The 20,089-nt window shown below is 41.5% G+C and overlaps 1 protein-coding gene across 1 annotated transcript in view; it reads right to left on the bottom strand.

The window, feature by feature from the left end:
- MALRD1 (MAM and LDL receptor class A domain containing 1) overlaps positions 1 to 20,089 on the bottom strand; it is a 703,831-nt gene that overhangs the window by 384,069 nt on the left and 299,673 nt on the right. The window contains exon 30 of the mRNA XM_037837380.1: positions 14,920 to 15,211. Coding sequence (XP_037693308.1) covers positions 14,920 to 15,211 — 292 coding nt within the window. The remainder of the gene's footprint in view (positions 1 to 14,919; positions 15,212 to 20,089) is intronic.

Raw genomic sequence — 20,089 nt, 5'->3', positions numbered from 1 at the left:
AATGTTTTTATAATAAAGTGCCAGTTACTCCAGTTAAGTTTAAAAATCTGTATATCTAGTTTACTTATACTGTGGGTTCCCTGATGATTCTTACAATGGCAAAAATAGGAAAAATTATTAATTCAATGGCATTGGGACTTTTTGTTGGCAGGTATCAACGGAACCACAGATCTGGACAATCTGTGTGCAAAGAGTATTTAAAAATCCACCCAAAGGAAGGTATTTATCAGTATGTATCAACTCAGTTTATTAATTGGTTTATAGTGCTGGCAATGAATTATAACCTACTATTTCTTGGAATCACCACATTTAAATTACACTTTCTTATCACATACATGCTCAAAACAACAAACTTGGCCCTAATGTATCAATGTTGATTCATTTAAAGAATAAGATGAATATCAATTGCCCCACTCTTTTAAGAACTTTGGAGGAAATTATCCAATATAGGATACCGGAAATTAAATTAATGAAAGGTCAAAGTCAACATCCATCAGACACCCACTGAGAATTTCAGATTTAGTTCTGGATTACCTTTAAGGTCCTTATTAACACCATTTTGCACGTGAAAAAACCTGGTGTGATGAGAGGAAGGTAACTTGCTAAGAGCACACAGCTGTTTTGAAGCAGAACTGAGACTGGAATCCATTTATTTTGGTTATGAAATATATTTGCTCAACTACCACCCATATTGCCTCTTCCTTAAGGGCATGAAATGTATTTGAGTAAGAAATTGTTAGTTCATGAAGCATACGCTTGCTAATTTTTACTTAACATATAAATATTACCAATGTAATTTTTAGTTTTTCTTTTCTTATTCATTTCAAACAATAAAATATCAAACTACATTTTCTGTTTTGAAGTGACCTTAATTTCTCTCCATTTTGTAAATGTACAAGTTATACAGAAATGGAAAAGAAATTAAAGTGCTTGAACAGATTTTTAAGACAAACCATTAACGCATGGTTTTACTTATACCTCCACATGATATTTGACAACAATATGTTGTACTTTGCAATTGACTATTTTGACCTACCAGAGAATTGTGTTGTAGGAATTGGGGAACAAAATGTTTTATTTAACCCACCAAGGTAATTGCATCATTATACATCCCGCTGTAGTTTTTCCCGCTGTAAATCAACAGTGCAGACAATTTTTCATAACAATAAAGCAACTTTTTACCTGTCTGTAATTTATCTTTTTGACCCCAGTGATCTGTGATAAAATAATATGACTTGGGTAGCACAATCTATTATCCTATTGGCTTTCAAACTGGTTTAGTAACTCAGTTGTTTGTCAAACAGTTGCCTGACATTGTTTTGTCCCAACACTTAACCACTTCAAAGGCTCCTCAGGTAAGGGAGAATTCAGGGCAGCACAGCTTGAAAACCATTCAGTTAACCACAGAGCACTTAGCCCAGATTAAGTCAGGGAAGAACAGTGAGGAAAGGAAATGTGGGACGGTCCTGGTTTGCAGGAGGACAGAGGAAACGGAGAGCCCAACTTTAAGCATTTGGTAGAACTCTCCAATGAACCATCTGAGCCTGGAGATTTCATTTTCATGAGCTTTTTAAATTACAAAAGCAAGTTCTGTAATGGTTTTATGACAATTTGGATTATCTATTTCACCATGATTAGGTTTCAGCAGTTTGTGGTTTTCAAGGAATCAGTCTCTGTATCTTCTCATGAGGAGGAAACTAAACTCCTGACATCTTGTGCCAGTGCTTGTTGCCCTGAGTATGACTCAAAACCCCAGTGTCTCTTTACGAATACAGACAACTAGCTGCATCTGAGGCCTTCTTACTTGGTGGGGGGCTGGGGGCAGTGGGGAGACGGCGGGAGCAGGATATCAGTATTTTCACAAGACTTTGCAGGTGATCTGGGTGTATCAAGGTAGTTAAGAACTATGACTGTAAAGTCCAAAACACCATTCTAGGATTGCAACCTTCTCTTCTGCCAACCCTCTCTCCTCCACCCCAGCAGTGAAACCCTTTCTCTGTAGTAAACACTGGGTAAAACAACACCATCCTACATCTGCGTAAATTAGCTGTATTCATTTTTACTCCTCTGGAATTGCCATTGAATTGTCCCTTGGACATGTGGAGAAAGAATATTCAAAACACAGAGGCATTAAAGTTTTCTATTGTATCTACTGCAGAAGTGTTGGAAGATTCCATGGACTGCTGAAGACAATATTTTCTTATAAGGAGCCAATGAAAACACTAGCAGATCCTACAAAAGTTGTGCTTCTACTGAGCTGGTTTCTGGCCATAGCTATGAATGTTGTATTGCATCACAGTTTTCTTTTCACTCTGGTCAGTAAGAAGCGTGGGCAGACTGCAGGCCCTAAGGTAGGCATTTTCTTGGTGACTGTAACCCCAAGATGGGTGATATTCCTGGGGCAGAGACTGACAGTCATCCCTCAAATCCACCCTCCGCTTCTGTTTCACAGTTTTGAGCTGGATGCATGGCTGCCCGGAATAGAGCCTATTTCCCAGAAAACGTGCGTGTGGCTGGGTTCTGGCCAAAACTATATAGGCCATGTGCCCTGGGCATCCTCCAGGATTGTTCCCTCAAAAACAGCTGGCGCACAATGGTGAGCCATTTTCTTCATCCTTCTAGAAAGAGCTGAGCTCCATCTCGGATAATGACAACTGAGGACCGTGGAGACTGCGGTGGAGGTGAGGAAGTAAGCCAGAAGAATCTGCAGTCTACGAAGCCTCAGTTGACGATATATACATATATGCATACGCACGTATACATGTGTGTATAGGCACACAACTATATATGCATATATATGATTAAATGCCATCACAAACCAATATGAACTAAGATATGATATCAAATAAAAGCATTCAACTGCCTCAAGAATTTGCACAGAGCTTCAGAAAACACACTCCCTGGGTTTGCCATCATTGAGCTTTAATGTGAAAATTTATCATCAAGAATACTACATTGAGATTTTTAATTTATCCGAAATAGGTTATGGTATTATTATAAATTGAAATCTGAGCTGTACGCTCCCCCAAGATTATATGATATAATTTCTAGAATATTAAAATATCCTCCGTATTACAAGAAAATGGATTTCTTCATCACAACTTTATTGTACCCGGCATGCAGTGTAAATTACCAAAGCATTTTAAAAATAATAGCGTGTGCTTATATATGCAGTCTAAGTCACCGAAAACATTTAAAAAGGAGCTAACGCATGCACATATTTAAATGAACTTTTTTTCAGAGAGGCAATAAAGATGCCAAAATTAAAGTCCCTTCACAAATGACTGCTCAAACCATTTCACAGTACAAACAATAATTTATGCTAAAAACTCCATTTCATTTCATTCAATTGCTTTTGCACCATCCAAGGTGAGGGAGAAACAGCCCAGTCACAAATTGTTTAGAAATGATGAGTGTTCTTGTGTAATCTGCAAATCTAACCAATAGAAAGTTCCAATATTTCAACTTCCATGCTGACCTATATTTTCACAATGAAGTCTGAGCCACAGCCACACAAGAGTTTGAAAACTGCCATAGCTTCTTGGCTAATTGATCTTTATATTTTTTAGGAAAGCTTTGTAACATCCAGCATTTTTATCCAAGAGCAAATCAAGGGGAAGACATATGAAAACAAAGTCTGAGAAACAGAATGAGGAGGCATTTTCTGAGAAAGATTTATGGAAATGTTTTCCCTCATGCTTTATCTTGTCATTTTTTCCTTTCTTTTTCGTCTGTATCCTTTTCTTTTCTTTTGTATTCTTTTTAATTTCCAAAATTGAAAGAGAAAACCTTGCAAAAAAAAAAGGGTCAGCTTTGTTTTATCCTTTTGTCCTATTGAATTAGCATAAATTTCAGCAATTGATTATTTTTTTCCAAAAGTGTGAAACCATATTTTCTAAGAATTTTCATCTTTAAACATCTGCTTCAGAATAGGTGTTTGGCCAGGGAACATTAATTCACAAGACTAGTCACTTTTGCATCATGAAGTATGTGAACACAGCCTGTATATGAGGATTATACTCGCATTTATTTGTTCTGACTGGTGACCTCAGTCTTGAGAAACTTAAGTATTTTTAAAAACTAGACCAATTCTATCTATTCATTATATATAACTTCTCTTTCCAGATAAACATTCCTTTAATTTTTATTTTTATTTAAATAATACATAATTGAAATTCAAAAAGTCAAATGCCAATTCAAATAGCCCATGTCTCAATCCACATTAGCTCTATGGGCACATGTTAGATAAAATCATTTTCAAGTTTTTTTGGTCTGGTATTTTCTCCATGTCTATAAATAAGATATTTATAAGGCTGATTCTTGATTTGTCGATTTTAAGTAAAATGTGTTACCTTTGAGTTATAAGAGATAAAGGCACGACTTTTACTACTCCTTTCTCAACACACGTACTTCTCTCTCCTCTTCCTCCAAGCCTTGCTGTCTGCCCTCCATCTGACAAAGGGCAACTACACAGAAAATGTACAGCTCACATCACACTCAGTGGAGAAGACAGATTGCTTCCACCTTAAATGAAAACCAAGGCCAGAATGTGCCAGCCCACCACCTCTTTTCAGTTTTATCCTGGCTATCCTAGCCAGTTCAGTAAGGCAACATAAACAAATAAAGGCATAAAGTTTGAAAGAAGTAACACTGTCCTCGATCACAGATTACATGATTATAAATCCTAAGAAATTTATGAAAAGACAACCACCAGAACCGATATAGCAAAGCCTTTAGATATGAAATTATCATAAAAACATCATTTGTATTTTTATATACTAGCAATGAACATCTGGAAAAGAAAACGAAGTGAATGAAATGAGATAAATAAAATGATCACTAACAGTAGCATCAAATACACATGAGCGGGAGATAAATTTCTTAAAAAGATGGCATGACCTATACAATCAAAGCTACAAAGCAATGCTCAGAGAAATTTAAGACAAGTTGACAAAATGGAGAGATATACTGTGCCCACAGATAGGAAGACTCACTGTTCTTCAGATATCAATTCTCCCTCAATTGATAGATGTAATGCCATCTCAATCAATCTCCCATGGTGTCTAATATTGATATAAAAACATACAGGACATGGCGCAAGCAGTAATATTAGACAAAGAAATCAATAGAAGAGCAAAAAGCACCAGTTGCAGACTTACACTTATAGGATTAATTTCTCTTCCACAAACACTTCCAGGCAACCCGCAGGGCAAAGGGAAGTCATTGCAACAAACATTGTTGGAACACCAGATATAGTAGCTCATGGCAAATCAGAGACCTAAGCATAAAAACCCACTCAAAGTTATAAGAAAACAGAAGACAATATATTTGTTAGCTTGGGTAGGGAAAGATTTCTTACAGAAATCTTGCATATTTCTTATAGAAATTGATAAATTGTGTTTATCAAAATAAAACATTTCTAATCCCCAGAAGACACCTTAAAAGAAATAAACAGGAAATTCACTAATTCAGAAAAATATTTACAAAATATTTATATTGTAAAAGACTTGTATCCAGAGTATATGACAAATACCTATAACTCAATAGTCAGCAGGCAAACCAATAGAAATGGACAAAATAATTAAATAGATGTTTCAGAGAGGGATTTCTCAAAATTCATTGTATTTATACTTTGAAAATCTGCCTGTTTCACTGTATCCAAATTCTACTTTAGTTTTAAAAGGGGTTACAAAAAAGGATAAGATGAGAGGATTCAATATAAATCTCATCAGAGAATGGGGGAAAGCAATATTCAAGGACATAATAGCTTAGAATTTTTAAGAATTCATGGAGCACACCAATCCTCAGATTCAGAAAGCTCATCAAATCTCAAGCAAGATAAATAAAACTAAACACACCTTGACTCAAATCAGAATGATTTAGAAGAATACCAAAGCAAAAGAGACTATCTTGAAAGAAAGCAAAGGAGAAAGGGACATTACTTACAAAGAATTCACAGTTAGATGAACACTGATTTCTTTATAGCAACAATGCTACTCAAGAGACAGTGAAAAATGTCTGTTGAAAATATCTAGCTGAAAATAACTGCCAACTTAAACTTTATATCCAGTGTGTCTGTTTTTAAAAGACTATGTTGCATGAAAGCATTTAATTTCATTTGAATTTACTACCAAAAGTTCATCACTGAAGGAACTTCTTACAGAGATATGTCAGGAAGACAGAAAATAATCTCAGAAGAACATTCAGAGATGTAAGTAGAAATAATGAACAGGGAAAGTGGATCTAAAAATGTCAACTCTTTTTCCTTTATTTAAATCTTAATACCGAAAAACATTTTATAGACAGAATATGTATATTTTAACTCACAACTTTATATCAACAAATTTGAAATTTTAAAATGACATTTTTATTAAATAATTTTATTTTAGTTATCTATTCATATGTGTGTTAAAGCAGACAATGTAGTAATGGGTAGGAAGAACCAGGAATCAGTTAAAATAATATCACTTGAATATCCTAATTCCCAATATTGTTCCCCAAAAATGAAAGAAATGGCTCATGTGGAAAAAATCCTATACTGTAAAAAGGACATTTTCTTGAAATAATGATGTGGTTCAAAATTAAAGTATTTTAAACTGGATATCTCACCATTATTACATAAATAGAGTACAGCCAATTGGCATTTCAAGTAAATCTTTCAACACATTCAGTTGAATGGGATATGGAATATATCTTATTTCATGCAATTATTTTTCCTTCCAAAAGAAATGTAATCTGTTTTATTCCCTTAAAGTCAACTGTTCCAAATAGCTTATCATATGACCTTTTTTTGTTATTAAACCAGAATATATGTTTGGGCTGACAGAAAAATAGTTTAATTTCAGTTTGATAACCAAGATAATGCCAAATAATGTTGCATTTTCTTACTTTGATTATAATTCAAATATTTCAGTAAGGATCAATTTTATCAAAACACACAAACATATATTATTTAAAAATTAATTTGAAAGGATCATATTAAGATTACGATTGTAATGTTTTCTCCTGTAGAGTGCCTAAGAACCAAATTGTGAACGCTAAGAAACAAATTTTGGATACAAAACATAATGCTTGAGAATCATGCAATAATAATTCCAACCATTTTATAAGAAATGGGACGATCTTATACATTGGTGTATCGGCTACTACAATTTAAATAGCTTCAGCATTTATCCAAAACACCCTCCTCCACCAGTCTTCCTTGTTTCTGCTGATAAATTCCTCCTTCAGTTACTCAGGACAGAGCTCTTCCTGCTGCCTCTCCTTCCCTCCTCCCTCAAGGTGAATTCGGGAGCCAGCACCCCTCGCTCCCCTTTCTGCGGCCCTGACCTGATCCCGAGGTGCTTCACCATCCTCCTCACCAGCCTTGCTGCTTGTACCCCGGTCGTCACACTGGCCAGATCCCCCTAAAGGGAAGTCAAATCCCGGCATCGTGTAAAACATTGCGGCGGCCTCCTCTCCACTCAGGGAAAGCTAAAGCCCTTGCAGCAGCCACAAAACAGCCTCCCATAATGGTGCTGATTTCCTACCTCATCACCTCCCCCCACCCGCACCCCCACCTCCCACCCCCACCCCCACTCCTGCTCCAACTCCCCCCCCAGCCACTCGGGCACCTCTGGATACACACCGGGCAGCTGTGCCCGGGACCCACTTTCCTCGGGGACTTCCTTCGCTGATTCCACCAACCCTTCCTTCAAATCTTTGCTAAAATAACTTTCAGTTGTGCTAACTTTTGGGCCATGGCCCTCATTGGTGAAGTTACAGGTGGTCCATGGCACACAGTCATAATTTAAGTATTACCTGTGATTACCTGGAAAGAAGTATCATTTAACAGCACAGCCTTAGAAGGCCATGTGTGGTGTCATAGCCCACCACCTGGGGCATATGATATCCAAGTATACTGGGGGTGGGCTGGCTGCTTTGCAGTTTATAACTAGAGACTTTTAAAAAGACATACTTGATTCAGGCCCTAAAAGAATCTCTTCTTGCTGGTAGGCACAAGGTTGATGTAGGCAAAAAAAATCAACAGGTTGCAGAATTACACTATGGGTGAAGGACTGATGTGGCAGCTCGTCAGTGTTGGGGAACCAAATCCCTTCTCTCATTGCCTTTCCCTCTCAAACTCATGAGCTCACATCAGAGCTCTAGCTCCTGCTATCACGTTGACATTCCAGCCACGTGGAGGAAAGAGGAAAAACAGAGGGAATGCCTGTCCCTTTACCAGCATGGCCTATAGGTGTCATCACCTATCCATACTCATCCCCCTGCCAAAAATTCAGTCATGTGATCCACACTTGCTGCAAGGGAAATCAACAAATGTAGTTTCTATTCTGTTGAGCTGTGGGCTTATCTAAAGTATCAAGGTTTTTATTACTACAAGATGAAACAGAGAGTGGCTGTTGAGGAAAAAATAGGAGCTACCATAGCTCCAATCTTGGTTGAATTCAATAAAGTAAATGGTATTTTCTTTAAACATCAGTGCTTACTTTTAAATAACCTGTGCAATAATCACACAGCAGTCAACATGTGCAAAAGAATACATTTTGAATGAAAAATTCATTGGTTATCTTAACCCTAAAGAAAGTACAATTAATGCTACACCAATATGGGTTAATATGCAGTATTATAATGGCAAACATAATTTACCATTCTCTACTAGAGCATTCTATAATTTTATAAAGATAAAATCATTTCAAATATCTTGAAATAATGTGGGAAAAGATGCTGAGTAACATGTAAAATTGATTACTATGTTATGTTCCATTCAAAACTATTTTTTATATATTCCAAAAAAGTACTGAATGGCAATGTTCTGTATACAAGTATTACAGAAGTTTGCAAAATGTCTGTCCTAGAATATCTGAGATTGGAAGGAGGAAGGAGATTCATAAAAAGCAGTCTTCACTAGCAAGAGAGGCATTTGGGACTTGAGAACGAGGAAGGACAGGCAGACACTTCACTGCCATATTCAAGAAATTTTAGTTCCCCATTCAAGAAAGCAGAAGGTTTCCGGAAAAATCTCTCGTAGTTAAAGGGCAGAATTGTGGCTGTGCAGTTAGGATATTCATTATAATATCCATGAACAGGAGACAGGTGCTTTTTGATAGGCATAAGTAGTCACGCCCATATGCACGTGCAAACACACACACACAGCAGAAGTTTTAGGACTTTATAGGCACAGGCCATCCCTGGCCATTCAGATCTGCAGCCTCATAACTTCCAAGTGCTAGCCAAACATATCCTCTATCACATGACATTGAAAACTATCACTCGGTTCAACCTTCTCCCAGCTGATTTTAGTAATATGTTCCTGAAAATCAGAGCCTCTGCTTGGATTGCTCTATCTTGGAACCAGTTTTCAACTATTTAACTGAGAATAACCATAATTCATTAAATAACTACCCATCACCCCCTATTAAGTTATTGAAATTAAAATTAAACTCAGCAAAATACCCATGAATGAATTAGGCACGTGTGATGCTCATCATTGTATCTTCAAGGACCATAAATTCTTTAAAGCTGGGGGTGCCCTTCAGATCGACCGGCAGGTCTACTGAGCCTTTATTGCTACCTTCTTTAGGCCAAGATTACACGTCTGTATGAGCAAACGTGGTAGCGAATTCCTCAGAGAGACCCTTCAAGAGCTCTTCGAATAGTTTTTTGTCTGTTTCTTCAAAGCCAGCTCTCCTTTGCCAAAACTGTCCTCTTCTCCAAACATCTTTCACTGACTTTGCTTTCTCTTCACAACTTCGTCAACACTTCCTCAAGTTCCAGGGGGATTTCTTGTTTAACATCAGACAACAGCATGGATACACATGAGAGATGCCCACGGGGCGTATTCGGAACAGACACCCGATGAGGTATGTCTACAGCGCATTCGTCCCCGCAAAGCTTTCCTGGGCCACTGCACCGCCCAGGGTGACATCCTCTGTCTCGCTGCTCCAAGAACTTTGCAAAACATTTTTGCCCAGCAGTCGAGGTTTTTTCCAATACGATGTTTCATTAAAAAAACTGTTGTAATTTTGGGTGATGTAAATATATTTTTTCCAATATAAATATTGGCCACAAATCATGGTAAAGAGTGAGACAGCCTATGAAGCATTGCAAACCGAGCTGTGTCCTGCTGTTACAACATCCACTAGAACACATTCTGCGGAACACACCTGGGCTTTGAAAACGAACTTCTGTCCTCTTCCCCACGCACGCATACCCGAGTCACCATCGTCCATGAACCCCAGGCCACTCTGCAAGGATCACAGGCTGACAACATAAGCCAGTGTCACCTTCTGCCTTCCCACCCATCAGCAGGTGTCCTGTCAATTCCACCTGCAACCTTCATTGTGACTGTTCTCTCTCTCCATTTCCAAAGAAGAATAAAAGCAACCACCACATTCAGCAATGAGATGTTTGAAGTCTTTGGGGAGAAGAGGTGGTGCAGTGGGAGTCCGAGCCTTTGCTTTGAGTAATGAACGGAACGGAAAGTAGGAAAAGCACCAAGTGATAACACACTTTTTAAGAAATTTCAAATTATGTTCAGCTAGACTTGGAGCAGGGGAGAAAAAGGGAAAGTAACACATTGGACATGTACTATATGCCAGGCGTTGCTCAAGACAAGCTACATATTAACATGTAGTTATTTTCCCAATCACTCTGCGGTAGATGTTAATGGTCCTGTTTCTGCAGATGAGAGAGAAGAACTGGAGAGAGGCTGAGTAGTTCAGGAGAAATCACGCAGGCAGTGAGCAGGACCCAGATCAAGTCCGGGATTTTATGCCTCAGAACCCGCACCCTTTCCACTAAGCATCCGGGACGGGACAGGCAGTTCCTCTGCCCTGGCCCGGGGCTCCGAGCGGGCTACGCAGCATCCTCACCCGTGGGCAGCAGCCTTTCAAACCGCCACCAAGGATTTCAGGGAAAAGAGGGGCCAAGCCACTTAGCCTTTGTGTCTTACATACATGTTTTAAAGCAAAGGTTGATTACTCTGTTATATCCCAAAACAAATATATAAGTAGCTATGGGGATTAAAAAACGAAGCCTTGACTCTTGCCTTCCTCAGACTGAGAGTTTATTAAATATCTGCCAGTCGCGTAGAGTAGGATAGCAGCGGAATGTGCACATTGGCATTTAGAAGAGGTACCTTGGTTGTCTTTTTCTTATTAAAATTCATTAAACAATTATTTTTATACTTCATCATTTAGCAATTAGCACAACTGCCATCCAAATGAGCTCTTAAATGAGACTTCTGGGGACTCAATAATGATTTAATACTACTTTTGCTAGTGAAGCCCTGGATCTATTTTGATTAATTAGAATCACTGATTTCGGAGTTGATCCAGTTCAACTGCTTCCTCCTGAATATATATGTTTTACATCCTCCTGTCTTTCCATCTGAGCTGCCCTTGATGAGTCACAAGCCTTTGTCATGGATATAGATGAAAAGTCTGCTTGAACTAGTCACCAAGAGCTGGTGGATGGCACCACGGCTTGTGGCTCATAATGCCTTCTGTCCCTATTCAATCCACAAAAGTTCCCAGTTGATTAAGTGTTTATGCAGGAATAAGAAACTAAGAATCATCAAACATTACAAAGTATCTCACATGCACATTACTCTTGAACCATCAATAAGATTTTATTAGAGAGGCTTTCAATAAATGATAAAATAGATTACAATGTAATGTAAAATAATTATATGCTTATGATCTCTGTAAGAAAAATGATTTTGCCAAAACAGACTGCAGAAACACGTCCTTAAGAAAATGCAAATAATGGAGGCTTATTCTCAAATGTGTACACCACCCGAGGGATAACGGCAAAGAAGATAATGCAAACTGAGATAACTTCACTGAATAAATGCCGACCATATGCCAGGCATTAAATGAGGCAAATTACATTGGCAATTACCTCCTTTAATTCTTAGGAGCCTAAGGGCCTAGGAAGTGGGTGATGTCCCCTCCACTCTACAGACACGGAAACTGACTCCCAGGGAGGTTATGCCAGTCACAGCCCCTCAGAGGCGAGTTGGATACGAGTGCTCGGTCCAACGAAACATGGGGTCTATGCCTTGGAATACAATTTTATATTTTATTTAAATAGAATGCAACTGCAGTTCTTGGGAATTCACAAACTGTGCCCCAACTGATGGAGCCCCATGGAAAGGTGAGAACCAGAGGGCCCCCAGGAGTGTTCCCGGCCTCCGGTGGTCATCTAGTACCTGAAATGTGGGGATGTGCTGTGTGCACAACTGACGCTGGAGCAAAGGACCTAGCAGGAAAAGAAAACATTACCTAATATTTTATACTGATTTTTGGATATGTTGGGTCAACAAAAATATATTAAACTCACATGCTTATTTTTCCCTTTTTTTGTAAATGTGCACGTGGTTTGTGTCAGTGGCTCACGGTACATTTCTATCCAATCTCCGTGACTCTCCTCTCATTCACACCGACGTCCATAAAGACTAAAGAAGCGGCTTCAGCTTTCCCCTTGGTCAGACACGCCCACTCCAGCCCCTCCCACCATCACCAAATAGCCTTCCCATGAAATGCCGGGATTCCATCCCAGTCCTCTGAGCTCACAAAGAAAGCAGCATCGTTCCGGATCACTTCACAGTTAACATCTGTAAGCCAAGCTTAGCGTTTCACGGTCACCGAGACGTGGGGAATTACCTCAGTCTCTGGAGACCCAGGCAAGGGTGTATGAGGTCGTTTACAGGAAGGGTGACTCCACATGGATTTATTTTCCTTCTCCTCTATTTGGATGCTTCAGAACAAGGCAGCTATGGGAACGCTAAACCATTTCACCTCAATTATCAGAACACTCTCCAAAATATATGAAAGGTATTCATTTTTACCGCAGCCATTCCTACCCAGTTATCATACTCTATATGAATGAACACTGTGTCTGCTTATTGGCTCTTTTTGTATTTATTCTTTCTTCTTTTACTTGCTTGTTTTCTAAGAACATTCAATACACTTTTGATGTACGTTCATTTAGTAAAAAAGTTAAAACAATAAAATGAATATTCGACATGATCTCCATTCAGCCTCAGCTTTCCTGTGCCGTATTATCTCACGACCCTCAGCGATGTGAGGAGCCTGCTTCAGCCGCGTAACTCCCAGGCCCCCTCAGCACCTGCCCAGCCGTCTCCACCCTCTCTCCCACCATGTTTGTGAGCCTGTCCCCCTGGGGTTCAGACACAGCAACCCCACCCCACAAGCTGAAGGGGTGTCCCCTCAGCAAGCCCTGTGGCACTCAGCTGCAAACCCCAAGCACCCGTGAATCAGCGTTGGTGGAAGTGCCCTCACCTGGGGGCTGTCTCCATCCCCTGTGTCCCCACGATGTCTGTGTATCTGTCCCAGCACATAACTACATCCTACCAAAGAGAGGAGTCAGTTGGGGCATGTTTTCCTCTCCCACTCCTTTACTACAGGGAATGATCCTTGCAGGCAGAGTCTCTAACCTTCTATCCATCAAAAATTCTGATACAGCAACTCAGATATCATAAGGGGACATCAAGAGCTATTGCATGATTGCGCGCCCTTAATTGGATAGTTTATACAGAAGGGGTGCCACTTTGTGGAGGCCTGTTAACGTTCTGTTTGGAAGGGAGACTCTACCCAAGGTGTCACAAGTTGAGGGTCTGATTTCCACAACCACACAGCTGTGCTGATGTCAGCAGCTCAGTTTTATTTCCCTCACACCCCACCTGTAAGTGCTCATTAAAGTTTGAAGTGGTTTGACATAAACCTTGGCTCCCTTACTGTCAGGATGTTATAAAATTATCTTTCACTGTTAAGAAACCAGAGCTGTACAGGGCCTGGTCCAGCTGCCACCCAAGCATCCCACGCAGAAAGAGGGGCAGAGCTTTCTTGCAGAAGTGGATTCATCCCAGGAGAACTGATCCCTGAACACGTGCTCGAAGTGTTTGCTTCTTTTTCTCTACACTACTCTATCCAGCATTAGAAACAGGACAGGCAAAGAGTCTGTTTGTTCGTCTGATTGCCAACTGGGAAACATTTATCTAGAAATTTCCTCTTAACCAAATTAAAATTCTCACTCTGAAACAAATGCGGAAATAAAGGAAGAGATGGCAAAAGTGGCCACGCCAGTCACTCCAGGGGGCTGACATGTAATCAAGGACCTCTGTGCTCCTTAATTATGAGAGATCGTTTAGATGCCAAGTAGTATTTCTACTACTGAACTCGTGGCTTGCATATTAATAGCTGCAATATTAACAGTGAACAGATCGGGTCTTTTGTCATTTTTATACTAAACATACCATAGTTTCATCTCACAGCTCCCACGTATTATGTGGATGGAAAATGGTGATTGTTGCCCCACTTCTTCCCACATTGACACTGAATATACTGTTGGACACCTGCTACCTCAAGATCTTAATATAATTCTTCAGATAAATTACCAAAAGATGTTTTAGGCTCAAAGGGTTTATGAACATATTCAATCACCTAAACTATTTCAACAAATAAACTAAATCATCCAAACTGGCATGTTCATGGGTCTAAAAAGAATAAAGGCAAACAGCATAACCACAATAAGGTCTAATTAAAATTTAATTGACTGTGCCTGACTTCTCTCTTATTTTACTGAGTGAACAGATTCGTGTTTAGGACTGATTTCTGCATCAGACCGTGAACAAAGACATCTTCTCTTACATTCAAGATTCTAGAGGAAGCTGATGGGGAAAGCAGGGACAAGCAAAATAGTGGAAGCTTGAGAACATCTGGGAGACATTTTCAGAAGAGCAGAGACTTGGAGATATTTTATTAGAGTCAACAAGGTTTTATTCCTCCTTTATGAAAGCAATGAATCACTTAGGTGTTTGTGATTTCTTTTCTACGTCCTCCCTTCCTTCCCACCTTCCGCTCCACAAATGCACCAGAAAACACCGTGGACATGTACCTGTGGGGACGGGCTCTGCCGGTGCCTCTTCCGTGGACCAATGCGGCGACAGGCAGTTCCTGGTGAGCACGATGTCATCAAGTGCAATATCACCCCGGTGGCCTTTTCCAACGCTGCCCTCGAACTCGAGCCGGAAGTCCTCGTCGGCGACCAGCGGCAGCTCCATCCTCTGCCAGAAGTTGCCCTGTTCTCCAGTGAGGTTGAGCAGGACCCTCGTGTGGTTGGAGAGGGAGACCTGCCTCAAGGTGAGGGCTCCGATGCCGTGTCCGTACATGTGGTAGTGGAAAAGGATCTGTGACCAGAAGGGGACATTGGATATGATGACCACGGGATTCCATCTCACCTTCAGTTACACCACACAGCCCTCCCTCCTTGGAAACTCCAGAAGGAAACCGGGCATGTGCATCCGATCACCCGTGGGCACTGGAACACTGGCGAGATTGCCTGCCCTGAACCCTACGCCGCAACGCTTGTCAGACAGCCCCAGGGTTCAAGCAGCACCTGAATGGAAGCAGTGACCAGGGTTTCCTTTCTTTCTGTGGTTTTCAAAAGTGGGATTCCTACAAAAAATCTTAACATCCACTGTCAAAGGAATGGAACATTAATAGGGATGCTTATTTGAAAATATGTTTAATGATTAAGAAGTAGCTGGGGCTAAAGGACATCATTTTCCATCTCATGAAATGGAAATGATTTTCTTCAAAATAGCAGAGCAGCCTCTTGCTGGCTCTGCTACATCCTTGAACTTGAAACTCATTTTCAGTTCTGCTTGATTCCCAGGGCTCCCTCTAAGGCCAAACCGTCAGAACAGCAATTACCCAAATTGTACTTGAAATACTAGAACAGCCTTTAGAACAGCAGCCTTGAGAGTTTTTTCCCAAGTAGAGATTAATAAAAGTATTTTCAGGGATTATCGTTTCTGTGTTTCAAAGATGCAGTTTACCAGATCTTAGTGTTTGTTACACAGCTGGGGGGACGTCAGCAAAGGCTTTTAGAGAAACAACTGCACAGAGCAGGAGCACTAGGAATTCAGAGCCCTTCAAAGCTTTGTGTTTTTTTCTTTTCTTTTCTTTTGAGTGAATGAAGGAAAACATCAATGATGGGCAATGTTCTTCACCCAGGAAAAAGACATTTTTGGAACAGTGTCCACCTTGTATACTCTACCCTAGAAAATGAAAACACGACAGGGTCTTCGGAGGAAATCTCGCCAGTGATGGACACACGTGACGCATTATCTCCAAGAGCCCCAATGGGCAGCCAGGCAGCAAGCCCTGACTCAGTTTCCCAGCTGGTGCAACTTCAACCATGATCCGGAGACCCAGAAGTGCTTCTTCTACTACAACCTTTCCAGGTGAGCGTTGCCCTGAGAGGACTGGCGGGTCCTGGAGGAACCCCAGCCCTGGGACCCCTTGCAGCCCACCAGCCTGGACTGCCAGGTCTCGGCAGGGTCTGGCTGCTGGCCTGTGCAGCTAACACAAGGCAGATGCTTTCCGTGGCAGGAACTACTCGCATCTCCTTAAGACCATTTTCACCATTGGATTAAGAGACGGATACAGAAGCGCCTGGATTCCACGGGGAGCAATGCATGACGAGGTCACGTCTTCTCAGGGAAACATGAGTAAGTAAGAATCTACTATGGATGAGATTCTTATGCAGAGGCATTTTCCCTGGAAGTTTCAGGGCAGCTCAGGGGTCTGAGCTCTCCTTCTCCATCTCTGTCTGTGTCCCTCCCACCCACCCACCCGCAAAAGGAAGAATCCCCATGTCATTTTCACTGATTAACAGCATCCCACAAGGTCAAGCGGCAGAGACAACGTTCGGGAAAGTTGGGGGGTTGCCCTGAGCACCAGATAAACGTGTTTTTTATATGAGACACCCAATCACTCTCAGTGTGACCTTTCCTCATTTCTTTATTCAATCTCTATCATAAATATTCATAAAACGAATCAGCCATCATTAATTTTTTGACATTTCTTCCAGGCATACTTCATTATTCTCACACAGATGTTTAAAACAGTGGGGGACACAGCCCTGGGACCAGGGGAAAATAGAGACGGATGAAATATTTAGTTTCTACAGTATGAAAAATATCTCAAACATTTTTGATAGGAAGTATCTAAACAGGAAAACTTAGAATTTTTGTATAGAATTTTATATATCTTGGGTTTAATATTTCATTAGCTTTCTATGATTAGACGTATTTTACAATTTTCATAATGTCACTTAGATGTATACAGATAGATTTATAGATATAGAGTCAACATATAGAAAAATCCGCATGTTTTGGTTTTATTCTTGAGAAAGTATCAAATAATTTGGAAGACAGTAAAAGCAAAACATGTATCAGATTAAAACTCAAATTTTACCAAATAAATTAATGCTTAATATTATTCCGTAGTATTTGCTACATTTTGTTTTCATTATGAAATTCTGTCTCGGGTGAATTATTGAAAAGGAAAGATGTGGTTTAGGTAGACTTTTGTTTTTAAGACAACAAAAAGAAAAAATACTGCATTTTCATATTACAGGATTTCTGCTCAAATCAGATACAGCTGACATTAGAAAAACTTTTCTAAAATAGCTAAAAAATATGGCAGTTTCTTTTGTCTCTGAAGAATTTATATAAAATGTGTGACGTATCAATTATCTCACTGAAAAAGGCATTTACTTTTTTATTATAAAAGAATAAAATATCATCCATGCACAATATCCTAGAATGTAGGAAAAAAAACTGATGCCGTTTGTAAACTGAAAGTATGTTCGTTCACTATATCTTTCTCAAAAGGTTGCAGCTTTATCTTAGTGCCCAGTTGGCTCAGCATTTCACTAACAGTGTAACCTATTTGTTTGGAGATCAAAACCTTTTTAAGAAACATAGAAATCTGGTGATGAAACAGAAGAATGCAACTATTTTAGCTCATTAGCTGCTCTCAATTTTCTCTTCCTGCAAATCATGATCCTTACACCATATTTTAAAAATTTGCTGTTTACCCATTCTAAATACCATGACTTGCATTGGGTTGAATTTATAGGATATCCTAGGACAACAAGGAAAAAATGTGAGAAACAGGTTATCTTACAGGCTGTTAACTGTGACGTAAATACACGTCAGCCTCCTCCCATCCCTCACCTCCTGCTCTCTGATGCTATTTGTGACGCAATTGGTTTGGGAGGAAATAAGCAAAGTCGCCTATGACTCCAGAGCCATGAGATTACCCTCAAAGGCTGGCTAACGAGCAACACAGAGAAAATCATTTTCAAGGATTAAAACATATTTGCATATCATACAGAATTATGCAAGTAGATATACATGTATTACAATAAATCATATGAGTAAGCTATAGATCCGTGAATTATATATATGCTATAGAGTTTGGCATTTGTGATGATAGCAGAGGACTCGCAATAGCTTCATTTTCCCTACTGCTCTTTTGGATCATCTTGGGGGACACAACTTTTGGGTCCCCAGGACTTGGAGGAACGCAGCTGTAGCAGCTGATTCTCACTGCCTGTGAAGCCTTCGTGTGATTTCAGAAGCTTTGAGCAGGGATCAGGGGAAGAACCAAGGGGAGCCGGTGAAGAGGAGGGTGTGTGTGTGTGCGGGAAGGAGCGCACCGCGTCAGCAGGCGGTTTCCACGGGCGCTCCCTGAAGGGCCCGGGTACGAAGGGAGGGAAGCAGGAGTTGCTTTGGAGGATGGGGCGAGAACACAAACATGCCACTTGAAGCATGTTCCATAGGAGACTGGGAGGCCGGTCTGGCATGAATTTGTTGAACACTATGAAGCCAGACACCACGACAAGCAGTGGGGCCGTGGCAGTGAGCCAAGCAGACAAGTCTCGACTCTGACGGCACCTGAGTGCCAGCGGGGAGGGAAAACAACAAAAACAAATACCTGAACTGGAGACCGAGTCCTCCGTGCTGAGGGCTCTGGGGACAAAGCAGGGCAGGGGAAGGGGTCACCGTGGACTGCGCCCTCGGAGGAGGGTCGGGGAAGTCTCACCTGAAGGTGACCTGGGGAGGGTGCGTTTGGAGGGGGACGGGGAGCCGCGCGCTGCCCTGTGGATGCCTGGCCAGCGGTTTAGAGGGCGTGCTTGCTCACTCACGTCCCAGCGTGAGAAGCTGGAGGCGCACCCCTGTTTTCTGTTCATGTAGAGCCACGCTATCCACCATCCCCCCGGGCATCCGGAGCCCGCTCTGCCCACGCCCGATGGAGACGTGAAGAGCCAAACCCACGGGCCACGTTCCCGCCCTCGGGTCAGTGTTTCCCAACTTTGCAGAGTCCCTTTCCATAATCACCGCTGAGGCCCCCTTTTCCAGTTCTAATTCTTGCTTTTCTGTTAAAAAGGACCAGCTCTGGTCCTCTGAGAAGTCCATGGCCCGCGTCGGAGTCGCCTCCTCTGTCATCGGATCCCCATCTCGAAAGGCTGCTGGCTGTGCGCCCGCTCCCAGACCCGGATCTGCCCGCGCCCTGCCTGGAGGACCCTCAGGGCATCACATGTGCCTGGAGAGATATGCCCGAGAGGGTCCCATGAGAACCGGACTGGAAGTCAACACGAGAAGAGGCGGGGACACTCCAGAATAAAGACGGGCGTGCATTGAGGCTGGGCACAGCCGGGCATCTGCAGCTGGTCAGGATGACACACAGAAAATGCTTCCGCCCCCCTGGTGCAGGCTCTGCCCCCGGCCGACAGCTTCCCCAGGGGCAGGGCCTCTCCAGGGCGTGGGTGCCTGAATAGTGCCCTGATGGAGAGGAGGAAAGGTCCCCATCAGTCACTGTCCTGCCTCTCCGGTTGTCCGGCAGCTTTCTGGCTCTGATGGGCTTTCTTTCCATGTCCCTACATTGGGAAAACACAAGCCAGGGTGCCTGTGTTCAGACCTCAGGTGGTCTGTATCCCTCATCGTAAATATAATAAGCATGTGACCTACTTATGGAAATATCGGTGCAGTGGGTAGGATCATGGACTCCAACGAAAGGCAGGAACAGGACCCTCTGGAGATGTTATCAGTTAACATGTGGCCAAATCAAATCAGGCTGGGTCTTAAGCCTTATTAGTGGAGCCTCATGAAGAGAGGATATTTGGACACGGGGGTCTGAGAAGCCCGAAGACGTGGACCAGGACAGAAGTCAGGGAAAGCCACGGCAGGGGACCCAGGACAGACGGGGCAGAG

Source organism: Choloepus didactylus, chromosome 5 (assembly GCF_015220235.1).
Source record: "Choloepus didactylus isolate mChoDid1 chromosome 5, mChoDid1.pri, whole genome shotgun sequence".
Lineage (NCBI taxonomy): Eukaryota > Metazoa > Chordata > Mammalia > Pilosa > Megalonychidae > Choloepus > Choloepus didactylus.
Note: the sequence above shows the minus strand (reverse complement) of the source record. Positions and strands in the feature narration are given on the sequence as shown.